Here is a 14,395-nt window from a genome sequence, read left to right as displayed (position 1 = left end):
ATATAAAAACCTATATGACATGGATAATATAGTTTGAAAATAGCAAAAATAAAAGAGACCTCAGCATAAAAGGGGTAAACTGCAAAGAAATGGAATTCTCTTATTTGGCATTTTCAACAGAACATGAAAGAAGAAGTGTACTATAATTACAGCATATGGTACAAACAACGTACTGTTAAACCTCAGCAAAACCCCTTTGTCTATTCCTAACCCTAACATCAGTGCAAAGCTATTGTGCAATGGCGTCTCGGTGTCGTACACTATCAAGACCAGCAATTAACCTCTTCAAATCCACAATGAACAAACAACAATCAAGCATACCCACCACTTCCTCTTTCCAAATTCCTCGCTCATTTCCAACACTCTCAAGGCAAGTATTAAAGAATCAAACCCCACTTGAATTCTTGAAATAAAGATTCAAACCCCATTTGAATTCTTGAAAAGATTCCCCATTTGAATTCTTGAAATAAAATAAAGAATTCTTGAAATAAAGATTGGATTTTGATAATTGATTTTGATGTTTCAGGCCAATGCCTCAAATGGGTTGTCTTCAATCTCTGTTGCCGCTGCACAGTGCTGTGTCTTCAGCTAGACTGACATCATGCCTTGGTATTGATTCAAAGGGGTCAAGATCGTTGTCACAGGGTATGATTTGCAGTGCCAATCCAGGAGTTTGATATTTTAGAAAAACTGTATCTGTAAGCACTTTATCGTGTTTATATATCTGTTGGTTTTACTTTTTGTTAACTTAGTATCAAGATTCTACCTTGCCTGCTGAATCTTTCCACATAAATCATTTTCGTTGTGGTTGGTGTCTGACATATTAAGTAGGGCTATTTTCGTTTTTGGCACGTCGGCCAAAATTAATTGCGCTAGTCAAAATATACAAAACCTATACATTGATTATGTATATTCTATGCATATTGTGTGTATATTATATGTATATTTATACCTAAATATACAAACCATATACATTTTACCGGCTATTATGCTTTAGAGCAGTCCAAAATGTTATTTTCCCTATTAAATATTGGTCGAGGCAGAGACTGGTGGTTAGGTGTCTCCATCTACTGATTTGCTAAATTGCCTATTTTGTTTATCGGTATTAGAATTAGGTAATTCTTGTTAATGTACAGGAGGGCCTCTCACTTTGTAAAGTTCAGCATTAGTTTAGTGCTTGACTGTTTTTTTTTTTCTGTTGATAATTTTTTTCTACTGATCAAAAGAACAAAAACTAGGAGATTTCTGGCTAGGTGTGTTGCATTGACCATAGTTTATGTAGTATATGCTTCCTGATAATATTGATGGTTGTTTTGCTTTTTCACTTAGTGGCAACATCATCGCCAGTTGAATGTTAAAATTAAAACATAAAACCATACATTTCGTGGTTATTGAGACTAAGCAATCTGAGTAATTTTTGAGTAATCTGAGTAATTTCTGGTTTGCTGTAATCAGCTGAGAACCTTTGGTTTTGCTTGAAGAATCCTAGTCTTCAACCAAACTTTTTTTTTTCTTATAAAATTTGAAGAACAGATCGAAACTTAGAAACAGTTGGGAGCTGGAGAGAAGCCAAAAATGTAACGAAGAAAAAGCGAGATGAAAGAGGATTGATGTAGAAGGAAAAGGTAGGGTGAGATTAAATGAATAATGAAAAGAATGAAAAACTAGAGTTAGAATGAAGGAAGGATCTACGGTCAGCAGGACTATAACATCATGACGAAGAAATCAGAAAAGAGCAACTGAGTTTCTTTTGGAGGGAAATGAGAGAAATATGAAGAATGAGCAGGAAGAATCTGCATTCTTTCAATCATATTTAAGGTAGTTAACTGTCCTGAGATTATGGGGGGATTTACTCGGAATACCGAAAACTAACACTAGAATCTGGTGTACATATATGTTTGGATGACTATTTCCTCTGGCTGAAGTTTATATTCTTTGTCCAAGTTCACAATATAGCCAAGGAAATCAGTTGACAATTAGTAATTGTAATGTGTCTCAATTGATCGCTAGTAACGTATCATATCATGGGAATAAGTAAATGATAGTGCTATATGCTTAGATCTGGCAGGGAATTAAAGCTCCACCAGAGATCTGCTGGAGGATGTAACATTATATAGCTCTAGAGAAGTTGAATTGACTTTTACGGTATTGAGATGACACTGTCATTTAAGCCGTATCTTTCGCTCCATTTTAATCTCTTTGCCGGGGACATAAAGAAGAATGAGAGGCTGAAGAGGGTTCCACTAGATAATTAGAACCATATACACCGAGTTTAATGCATTAGCATATCTATCTCATCGATAAGTCCATCTATGGCGAAGGTATCATTAGCTAGTTCAAGTTAGTCCTTCAAAATTTTGAAGGACTGCCTGATTCGGTCAACTCTTTGCTACTGTGTTTGATCATCTTCTTCACTTGTGAGTAAAGTAAGCACATGGACCCCAATCATAAAACAATCTTCTTGAAAGAAAATTAACGTAGGCAATATTGTGACAAGTTATATAACAACCTAACTCCGAGTAGAAGAGAACCAACTAGTAGCACAACATCTGAGGATCCTCAAGAATCCTTGACCCTAGTAACAGAATAAATCCAAGTACCAGTCATGCCATCATTACATTTCGATTGTTGCCACTTACCTAGTCACTTGACTTTGAGAAAATCTTTTTGATACGTAAGCCAAAATCTTATTAATTTGATGGCACTAAGCTTGTGTTGAATTTGAATGGTGGTACAACAAAAACTCAGTCTTGACTATGCTAACTTTTGAGGGAACTGAGAAAGTCTAAGAGACCATCTATTTCATTTATTATTCTTTTTCTTAACCGAAAGGCCAAGATGGAAAGACAATTGAACATTAGTTTGTGAATGTTCTTCACTTTTCTCTCAGAACATCTTAAGTTCGTGTCGTTCCAATGATTCCCACCATATACAAGTTGGGATTGTTTCACAAAACATCCTTCTATGTTCACCAGTTCTTTCCCTGTCTAACAGAAGAGTAGTTCCTTGATTGTTCATGGCATAGTTCACCTTACTCTAAAACTATTAACATAGGCGATACAGAGGCTTCTTTCTTCTTATGATGTAGGTCAACATTTCTTCATAATTAACCACCTAAGATTCAAGAAAAGCATGCCATCATGTAAGGAGCTTTACACTTTCACAAAATCTTCCGATGCCTCTTCTTCTGCTGATTAGTGGCGTTCAGTAGATATTTGTAAGATGAGCTCACAGTAAATTTTGAATCTTTTCTTGGGATCCAAAAAAGAATATTTATTCTATCCTGTAAAGTCTAAGAATATAACAATTTTAATAAGAGTTGAGAGATTATTACTATAAATCCTATTTTCCAATCATTTCAAATCTTTCTAAAACTTACATCCTCCTAATAGGCATTCTACATTGATTCACTGTGGCATCTGTGTGCTGAGCAAACCAAGCAGATGAGCTATTGCTCCTTTTGTGATGAGCACAAAGGATTCCTACCGTACTCGTCCTGTAGCCCCCTAACCTGTTTCCTCACACAAGTTCCATCGGAAGAGGATACTGAGCAGGTACTTCGTGAATGATCTTTCCCATGTTTCTTCTTGATCACCTTTTGCCACAATGGCTCCTTCTCTAATTATATCTCCAAATTTGTATGGAGATTTTTTTATTATGCATCTGGAGGTTCTTGTCTTCCAATTCTCCCTCCCCTCGCCCCTATGAGTAACAATCCTAGTTGCTTTCAACAATTTTGGCATACTAGAGGTCGATAAAAGAGCACTAGTTCTATTGGCTCTAATCCTGCACTCTTCCTCCAGCCGGTTGATGTCAGAAAATGCGAGCGAGGGCTTTCTCTATGCATTCAAGATCCATTACCTCATCAGAAAGAAATCCTTGCTTATATCCTTCGTTTTCCAATTTAAACTCGGACCAATAGTTAGTAGATTCTGTCCTCCTGTACAAAAAGTATAAACTAGACATGTCATCTTGAAAGGAGTGAATTGTTCCTTTACGAGTCTAGCCGAGCAGCAACTAACCGCTTATTCTCACCCTCGAGTCAGATTCTCGCTTTCAATCTCTAAGAAGTTCAATGACATCTTCTGTTATTATCTTTTCTTCAATGTGTCATAGCTTAATTGATAATCTATTAATTCCTAACTTGAAACGGTTGAGGAGTGCACAAAGCTAAGAAAAAGATTCATCTTGTTTATAGCTAGTTAACTAGATGGAAGTCTCCCTTCTCCTTGTTTCTTCTCTGTAAGACATCTTCCTTTCTTGTTTTAACCAGTCTGTATCCACTTTAGCAGGGACTGGAAATGAAGATGTAGTATATGTAGGAAAAGTATTCATGATCCTATTAATTAAAAAGGAAAAGAACTACTGTATCTTCCAATTGGAAAACATTTTTTCACATAGCTGCAGTATCCTTGCCAGACCTCTGTTGCCTTGTTCTTTGCTCCCCGGGAAGGCCTAAATAAGTATTTTGAGGCATCCAACACAGCAGCCTAGAGTCTCAACTAGGTTATTCAGTACTTGTAATCACATGAACAGGGAATATTTTGCCCGTAGTTGGGTTGGTGTAGTCTAAATATGGCTGCCAATACCAATAAGATCACCCTTAAATACATTTATTACTCTGTTAGCATCATAAAGTATTTCTGTGTCATTTATATACATAATGTGTGGAACCTGCGGAGAGGTCGTTCTCCCCTTGTCTGGCCTAAACTTTTTTTTATCTATTCCATTTGCTTTACATCTTGCTCAGGTCCTTCATGACCGGTGTGAACAAAAAGGAGATAGTGGGTCTCCGTGCCCTTGAACTTTTTATGTGTTGGAAATAAAAACCCTTCTAGGAAGCCATTGATTATAGCTAAGAATCTGACCAATGAGATGCAAAAATGGTCTATTTGATCCATTTCTCACGCAAACCCATCTTCTCTAGTATATTAATCAAGACCTATTGATAATAACTAGTGTGCAAGGGGCTCAACCTGCCTCTGGATGATGAGCCAGAGTAATTTATTTTCCCTCTTAGTTTGTTCAATAAGAGAGTTCCAAATTATTTAATACTAGTTCTTCGGTGGATTTCGAATCATTTAGGATAAGCGATTTTGGAAAATCACATCAACATGGAGTAAATGATCAAACAAAGATAATTTTATGAGTAACAATTAGATTTTGAAAATCATATCAACTACTTTAAAAAGAAAAAGAGTTGGGGATTCTCTTTAAGTTATGAAGAAAAAAAAAACAAACAATGAAAAAAACAAAGTGAGAAAATGATAATGGATTAATGCGAATTTGCGTTCATATATGCACAATCAAGACCTTCTGTTCTATCATTCACATCAAACAACAGAAAAGAAGTTCAATTGAAGACGTTACCCTAAAAATTTCAGTTGGATGTTTGGAAAAGGAATAAGTAGTATTCATTTTTGTGGTGTAAGAAGTGCAGGAAGGAAGGGAGGAATTAAATAGATTTGAGGTGTGAATAGGTGTCGTTTTGTTGGAGGTGGCAAAGTTTGCAGGACACTCTCGCTGACTATATAAATATAATACAATAACCCTTCTAATAATATATCTTTAAATTTATATGTACTCACAATGTATCTACAGAAATTGCTAAGGATAAGTTTTACTTAAAAACTTTTACTAATATATAATAAATATATAACCAAACACTAATAATAGCATAGATATATATCCGATATTAATTTAAATCAACTGAGCTGAAAGTAGGGGTAAGGTCTATGTACACTCTATCCTCCCCAGACCCCACTTGTGGGATTACACTGAGTATGTTGTTGTAGAGCTGAATAGTATCTTCTTGCTTAGAGTTGTCCGAATGGCCAAATAATTTCTTTAAGGGTTAGTTACTAATGAAAGAGCACAACTATTTAGAGAAGACACAATATAAATCAATATTCATTTTATTTATGGACCCTTTCGTTTTTGTAGGCTGGTCCGGTCTATTGCTCTTTCCTTGTGCCTATTTTGCGGTAGGGGGTTGGTTCACAGGTACAACCTTTGTAACTTCATGGTATACCCATGGATTGGCCAGTTCTTATTTGGAAGGCTGCAATTTCTTAACTGATTAACAAATAATTGTGTCTTTTCTCTAACAAGAGTTGTGCCCTTTCATTCTTTCAATAGAATAACTAACCCTTTGAAAAATTCTTTCCTAATATGTTATTAGAAATGTAGGAACCCCTAAGTTTAAAAGTTGAATTACCTAAATACCCTTTTAATGTATATATATATATATATATACATATATATATATATATATATATATATATAGATAAAAAACTAAAAAATATTGGTCTATGTTGCGTCTTCTCTAAAGAATTTTGTCCTTTCAATAAGACTATTAACCTTTTGAAAAGTCTTTCTTAAAGGCCAAATAGTTTCTTTACAATTAGTTATTAATGATCCTTATAAAAAAAATAATTATTAATGAAAGTACACACAAGTACTTAACTATTTAGAGAAGACACAATATAAATCAATATTTTTAGTTTTTTTTATATATTTTAAAAAGGGCATTTTGGTAATTTAACTTTTAGTTTAGGGCTTTGCACTTTTATAATAATATAGACAGACTGTAATGGAAAGGGCCTGAATAAAGAGAATTTGACAGTGAGGATTCATATGCTGACCTAACTAGTTTGAGATTGAGGACATAGTAGTAGTTCTCGTAGTAGTATTGAGTGATTGAGAATTGATTTATTAGTAACTAAAAGGGGGGGGGGGGGGGTGGTGTCAGGGCTTTGGTCTAGTGGAAACAGCACAAAGCGCGATGAGTGGGCTAAGCACATGTTAGAGGTTTGAATCATGCCACAGACAGTAGCCTGGTAGAGAGGTGGGTCCATTGTCTATCGAGTTCCGAACTGTGCCCACGGGTCCTCGGGAATTTCTCTATTATCAAATACATGTATGTGTGTGTGTATTGGTGAACAAGAGAAGGGAGGGGCTGAAGTTAACTAGAGAACATGGAAAGCCAACAACTTATAGACTACTTTTACTATTCTCAAAAATAAACTTATAAGGAAATTTCAGAAGTCTTTCGATTTGTAAAGAAAGTTCCTAGAAACGTCGAGCTTACAATAACGTAAGGGGTTGTTTGGTTTAAAGACAAGTTATGCAAGGATTAGTAATGAAGGAACTGTCATGTAAGGATTAGTGTTGCATGATTATTTTTTATTGAATGTTTAGTTTGATATATTACGTATTAATATACAGTGTATAATTTAAAATATTTGTTACTTGAACGAAATAATTTCTTTTACTATTATGAGGGTCAATTTTGTCATTTTAGCATTTTTTAATCCATTTATGACTATTACCCACATCGTTATTCCACATTCTATCCCGGTTAAAATGATATATAGATTTTCGAATAACTTTTGTATGTAGGTAATATTTTTGAGGAAAACAAAGGAGCAACCAAACATTAACGCTGATTTTTATGTGGAGATTAAATCTCATCAAATCCCAACCGAACATTGTATAAATTTATGCTGGTTTTTATGTGGGGATTATATCTTCTAAACTTTAATCAAACGACCCCTAAGCAATTAAATGATATTAGCATATTTGCAAAGCATGATGGGCATGAGTTCTGCAGATTGAATATTTGTTCCCCATTTTTGTCTTGGTTGAGCTATGCTAGATACTGCGTAGTAAGCATTGGGGCAATTGACTTGAGCCTTGGGGTGCTCCCTTTGTCTCAAGTTGAGTGCAAACAATTTCTGAGGGCCATCCGAGATTACCCGTGGTGCACTTGCGAAAAGGGGCCTGCACCCCCGGGATTAGTCGGGGCTCAAAAAGACTCGGACACCCGGTGCTTAATCAAAAAAAAAAGCATTGTTCAAGTCTCTCTCCAAGTATCAAGTCAATATTCAATTGTTAGAGTTGATCTCACGAAAAGCCTTCTGGGTGAGTTGGTGTTTTCTTCTACTTTGTCATTAAAGGCTGCTTCTATCTTAAATGCTCTCTGTGCTTTTCATTTTTGTTCTCAGCTAGTTCTAACTTATTTAAATCATATCCAATTGGATACCTTTTAAATTAACCTACTAGCCCAATCATTTATGTATCTTGAGCCTTAGTTGATCTAATGGCTACCTATCTTGCTATGGATGGAGACTTTTGAGCACCTATATTCCTCGAGGTTTCAGCTTTGGATGGCCATTGCGCTGTGACTACTAAGGATAACTTTATATGGCTCTTTGGGATACAACCCGTAAATGATTTGAACTATGTTCATCATATTTTACGTGTAGTCTGTGTTATTGTTGACATGTTCTAGCCCACTGCATATGCTACCTATTCACGGGTAAACATGAAAATATCATTATGAATGTATGCGTATGATCCTTCAAAAAAAAAAAAAATTATGCGCATCCTGATGATTCCTTTTTTTGGTCTGCGAGGCATTTGATACAATCTTTGACTGTAGAATGTAAAAATTGTCTCATGGAATAGCATGACAACTATGGTTACCATTGTCTCCCATTCTAAAAATTTGCTCATTTGTCCCTTTACCAAAAAAAAAATAAATGCTGACTTGCCTTACACTTTTCATCCTCATCACGCTTAAGAAGTTGTGTCCTTAATTCTACTTAGCATACAAATCAAGGTGGCTAATCACATTTCAAGTTCATCATGTATGCCCAAGCTTTTGATTTTCTAATGTTATAGTTATCCAAGGTAGGTAATAATTGTACTTATTCATGTAGTTTCCATTTATGTCTTATACACGTGACATGTCAATGCGTAAGTATTTCTAATGAGCATAAAAAGAAAAGCAACATAGTCCATGAAATGATAACTTGGTTGGCTAATAAACATCAGAGTGCTCCCTGAAGAGCTGCTTCTTAATTGGGGTGTAAAAGGATTAATTTGATTGTATTTTGACTTTGTCGAGTTTAATAGATATTGCTGACTCAGGATCTTCTCTTTTACCAGAGTTAGGACTCTCAGTGCCGCGATAAGCTAAGAGACTATTGCTCAAGGAAGAAGAGGGTTGTTTTATTGACAATCACAACTTATTATCAGCTGATGTCCTTCCATATTTTCTGCAACCTTTGTCCTTAATCATGTATGATATTGACAGCATGCAACTTCTGACTTTTGCCTCAATTACCCTAATTTTTTATCGCTATTTTGTAAGATATTGTCCCTCGATTCGTTTAGAAACAATTTTGAAGTAATAATGTTTGTGCTCATGCCATACTGCTCAAACTGATGTAGTTAAGCAGTTTTACCATGAGCGTTTTAGACTCTTCTTTTCTTATCCGTTTTATCGCTTTATTTGCAATGGCATTTCTTCCGGGTCTCTATACTTACTTGTCACCCCTGGGAGAGATATCAGGTGTTCTTTACAACAACTAGACTTTTCAGCTAACTTTCTTTGATCATGCATTCAGCTCAATTTTGTTTTGGGGTTAGTTCTTGCATCGTATGATGCAAATGAAAAAGAGATACTGGTGGAAGTTTTGGCCAGATGGAAAGGCCTAAATACTTTGTTGAAGAAGCTGAAGTGCTAATGATAATATCTTTGTTTAGCAGTTGTGATAACGTGAAGTGCATGTGAGGGGGTGGGATGGTTGATGATATTTGTGTCTCCTATCCTTTTCAAAGGTTCTTTTGGCCACTGCCATCTTGTCCCCATGATCAATACACTCTTCCATCCTTGATGGTAGAGAGGTTCCCCACCCCCCCAAAAACACCACACACCCCCTTAGCTATCTGCCATTTTCTCTATTTTGTTAGGGAAGAAAAGGGTGGGCAGTGGGGAAGAAAAGGGCAAAAATTGGGCCCCCTTTTTACTGTCCTGTACTCATTTATAATTAGGTTTGTCCATTATTTCCTACCATCTTTATGGTGTGCCACAATGCATTGTTGTGGAATCATGTAAACACATCTTATCTAGGAAAAACACCACACACACCTAACGCTTTGCTTTGGCAAAATGGCCTTTTTTGCGCGATGTGGCGAGAGCGAGCGTGAATGCCATTTTGGACGCCAACTAAAGCATTTTGCCACATATGATGCCAAGTAGATAAAATTTGAACTCCCTCCATTTTTAGGCTACTTCATCTTCATCTTTTAATATCCATCCCCGTTTTTGTTGTCAAAATAATATCATTATAAACGAAAATCTCAATTGAAGAAAATCATGATTGAAGACAACTTGTTAAAGAACAACTTTCCACGAAAATCGGAAGAAAAAAAATGAAAAATGGAAGAAAGAAAAAGGAAAAATACGGGAAAAAATAAGGATGAAAAATCTAATCTTGTTGAAGCGATTGGAAGTTGCTTGTTTGGAGTTGCTACTTGTTGCTTGGTTGGAGTTGTTTAAGCACTAATTCTTTGAGTTGATTTGGGGGAGAAAATTAAACTCATTGCTAAGAATTTAGCTATGAAGAACACCAAATGGGTTTCTCTAAATTCTTGATTGTTTAATCAAATTAATGGATGAACTTTGTTCTATTTGGTGTTAGGAAGCTTCCTTTCACATTTGGGTTTGTTTGGATTAGATTTGAGCAAGTTGGTGTGATTTTTTTTTTTCAACTCTAATGAAGATGATGATGATGATGTTGATGAAGATGAAGGAGAATTGGGTATGGGTTTCGGATCCTTAATAAAAATGTATGGAAAATTGAGAGATTTTTTTTTTTTTTTTTGAAGAAGAAGAGTAGATGGATGGAGGAAGGGGGAAATTAATAAAAAATGGGGCAAAATTAAACACGTGGCACGTGGGCCAGGCGCGTGTCCATTTAATATTTGGGGGGTTGGCACATACGCATCAAAAGGGGCATTTTTTGATCTTGAAAAATTTTGTTCGGGGGTAATAGGAAAATGTTAGGTGTGTAGTTGGGATTTTGGTCAAACGTTGGGGGGTATTTTGAGTATTATCTCAAAGTGAAATGAATTGGTTCTTGGTGCTGGCTGGATGGTATAGAGGTTCCATAATACTCTGGAATATTGCAATTTGGCAAAGTTAAGAGTTTTAGTGTGTTTGGTATAATGAAAGTCATTTTCCGGGGAGAATAGCCTTCGAAGCAAAAAAAAAAAGAAAAAAAAAAAATGTTAAAGACACTTTCGGTGCAACTTTTGATGTCACAAGCTCCTCCGAGTTAGTATTTTTCCTTAATTGTTAAGACATGCCATCTGATTCACTAAGCTATCATTTTATCACAGACAAATCAAAGGAAAGAAAATGACAATGAAAAAATAGGTGATTGATGATTTATTTTCTTTCTGTTCTTTGTTTTCAATTTCGACCTCTACGCTTTCTTCCCAGTATTTCGATATATAATATAGACGATGAGTCTAGACGACAAAAATTTAGGAGGTAATATTAAAAGGTTATATATAGGACGGTAATTTATGAAACTATAAATTGGATAAATGTTTATAGAAGCATTTGCAAAAATTAACAAAACAGGCCTAGTTCGGCTTTGTATATGGAGAAATTAGGTATTCCTATACCCATAGGCCTATATTTGATTAAAGTTGCTGAATTAAATACTTAATAAGATTCTTAGATTTGAATGGATCAAAAGTCAAAGCTGAATTTAGTTTCGTTTTTGACCATGCGCTGTCTTCATGGCTTTGCACTTTGAACCCCTTGCCAATTCACTTCATTAGTCATTTTTTCTTTTTGTTCAATGTGTTGAAAAATGGAATTATTCAGATAAGTGCGAGTGTAGGTTCCGAGCAGGATAAAATGCTAAAGGTGAGCTTGAGAGATAAATATGCTGAAACCAAGGGTGTCAATATCAATGGTATAATAGACGGCTGTTTCCTTGGAACATATTTTCTCAATTAGTAGTTTCCAATATTTCTTTACCTTGAATCGAGTAAAAGATTACTCCCTCTGTCTCAATTTATGTGACACTTTTCGTTTTCTGAAATTCAAACTGCATTGATTTTGACCAATATTTTAAGATGTATTTTTCACCAAATTGATATGAGAAAAGTTGCAAATTATAGTACTTTTCGTGTAGTTCTCAGATATTTAAATTTAAAATATTAAGTTAATCTAATCCAATTTAATTTCAAAGTTTAGTCAAATTGACTCTCGAAAAAATAGAAAGTACTATAATTTGCAACTTTTCTCATATCAATTTGGTGAAAAATACATCTTAAAATATTGGTCAAAAAGTGTCATATAAATTGGGACGGAAGGAGTATTCACCAAAAAGGAACAATGACTTCTTGCTTACCGATACAAAATTATTACCTTTTACAAATATCTCAGCTTTTACTCCGTAAGTCCGTATGATATGTACCGATAAACATTTCTACGTTATCATCTACCTCTAATTAATATGCAAATATATCACTGGAAGAATATCCTTACTCTTTATATAGAATACTACTTGTACTAAAACCAATATTGCATACTTTGCAGAGGTAATTAAACATCTAAAGATTTTTTTTTTTCATGGAAACATTTTTCTCCTTAAGAAGACATTCCTTAGTGATCTTGTTTCTTCTTCTTCTTTTTTTTTGGTTATAAAAAGGGTAGAATCGTGGATAATTTGTGAAAGTTGTGCTTAGCACGAACTTACCATGTTAGGGCAAAAAGCAGAATTAAAAATGCAGCAGCCAAGTCATTGTCCGTAGAGATTGTACTGAAATGAATACAAAACCCTTTTTCATTCAACGCGAAATTATTCCCCATGCATGGGAGCCCATATTTTTATACATACAAAGTACAAACCCATGGTTGGGTCAGGAGCCAAGATTTTCAGTGAGGGAATTTAAAATAAAGAAAGAAACACATTAAGAAAGTCAAGAAAATTTAACATCTAATATAAATATATACATAAAAAATAATTTTGACTCTGCATATATAATGTAACTTTGGGGCTAAGGGAATCTGGATGAACCTCCTTTTGTCACTTGAGCGTGGGGTGGAGGGGAAAGAAATTAGAAAGATACATATTCTTGAAATATTTAAATAAGATATGATCCGCAGTATCGCTGTATGTTTTAATTTACGGTTTGCATTAAGAGCATTGTTCCTCGAATATGAAACACACACTCACTCACTGGCACAGCACTAGCTAGGGGTAAGTGGACAATTCGAGATTCTTAAAGAATTCATTAAACTACTACTTAAGAGTAGCGTTGAAGATTTACCTAAATAATGGTGGATTGAATTGATCATATAATGTCACTACGTGGTTGTTGCTCTTAGTCTAATTAAGTGAACCATTTTTCAATATCTTTGCTGGTACTGTCGAGGTATCTCATAAGTTTTGCCCTACACACGTGCCTTTCCATTAAATAGCATTGATCCTCACCATCATCCTTTTCCTGGACGGTGGATTTTCAGGGGATTTCTGGATAATTGATTAGGGGAAAAACAATTATCAGGTTTGATCGAAGTTTATACCAACTCAATAGATACATGATATAAGTTGAAGTATTGATTTTATCACTTAATTATGATTAAATAATATGCATTTGTATCTCATTAATTAAATTACTTAACCATAACAATTTAATCTAATTTGATATAAATACTAGATGCGAATAAGTATTTAAGTTGATTAGGTAACAAAAACTTTTTAATAACATTTCTAATCTGATATATACTAATACCTACTCCTCCTAGTGTTTTTTCGGGTTCCACACTTCCTTAAAACTTATCTTTTACTCCGTATGTAAATAAATCAAATTTGATAAAAGTAATTTTATTTGTCTACGAATATTTTGACAAGTCTTTCGTCCGGGAGATATAACTCCTCAGCACTTATGTATAGAGATCTTGTGATTTTATTTATGCTATAGATTTAAAATATGTGAGCCGGCCTTCATCGTCTTAAGGCAGTCTATCCAAAGAGCCGACCCTATAATAGATTCAATTAAAGAACAATTAATATATATCTAAGTTAGACGAGGACCTAGGTATATAGGAGAAAGAGAGGGAGCAAATTTAGAGAGCTTGAATTTGAAGTGATTAAAATATACTTTGTATATTATGTGTCGTACCATTACTTTTATAGAAGTTTGTTGTGGAGGAGTACAATAACTATCATTCTAGCATGGCAAGTTGACCAAGAGATATATGAAACAACGAAAAAACACACACTCTCTCTCTCTCTCTATATATATATATAGGTTCATGCATACAGGTTATATATGCTTGTCACTAAGTTTAAAACTTGAAGGTGAGGTGAACTGATGGTTTAGCCTTAGACTGGTATCAAATGCTGCGCTAATTAACAAAACATATCTTTCATCCATTTGATTTATGTGAGCGTTTGGTGACCACGAAGTTTAAGAAAAGAAAGAAACACTAAACTTGTGGTCCTAAATGAAGTCAAATATATTTTGTTATTTATAAATCATTGTATAAAGGTAAAATGTTTCCAAATATAGAAAGAGGTCA

At 34.7% G+C, this 14,395-nt stretch overlaps 1 protein-coding gene across 1 annotated transcript; it reads left to right on the top strand.

Annotated features, from left to right (window-relative positions):
* The first annotated feature begins 121 nt into the window (after positions 1-121).
* LOC132029709 (protein NONRESPONDING TO OXYLIPINS 2, mitochondrial) lies at positions 122-9,264 on the top strand. Its single transcript, XM_059419032.1, has 3 exons — positions 122-370; positions 527-645; positions 8,953-9,264. Exons 1-3 carry the CDS (start codon positions 240-242, stop codon positions 8,976-8,978), a joined length of 276 nt encoding a protein of 91 aa, XP_059275015.1. The 5' UTR covers positions 122-239; the 3' UTR covers positions 8,979-9,264.
* Positions 9,265-14,395: the final 5,131 nt, after the last annotated feature.

This window comes from Lycium ferocissimum, chromosome 9 (genome assembly GCF_029784015.1).
Source record: "Lycium ferocissimum isolate CSIRO_LF1 chromosome 9, AGI_CSIRO_Lferr_CH_V1, whole genome shotgun sequence".
NCBI lineage: Eukaryota > Viridiplantae > Streptophyta > Magnoliopsida > Solanales > Solanaceae > Lycium > Lycium ferocissimum.
This window is presented reverse-complemented; position numbering and strand designations above follow the sequence as displayed.

Bases quoted from the DNA above. Each gene is read 5' to 3' on its own strand.
- LOC132029709 (XM_059419032.1), top strand. From the start codon at position 240: ATGGCGTCTCGGTGTCGTACACTATCAAGACCAGCAATTAACCTCTTC. The intron at 371-526 runs GCAAGTATTAAA...TTGATGTTTCAG, and splicing joins TCATTTCCAACACTCTCAAG to GCCAATGCCTCAAATGGGTT. The intron at 646-8,952 runs GTATGATTTGCA...CTCTTTTACCAG, and splicing joins GTCAAGATCGTTGTCACAGG to AGTTAGGACTCTCAGTGCCG.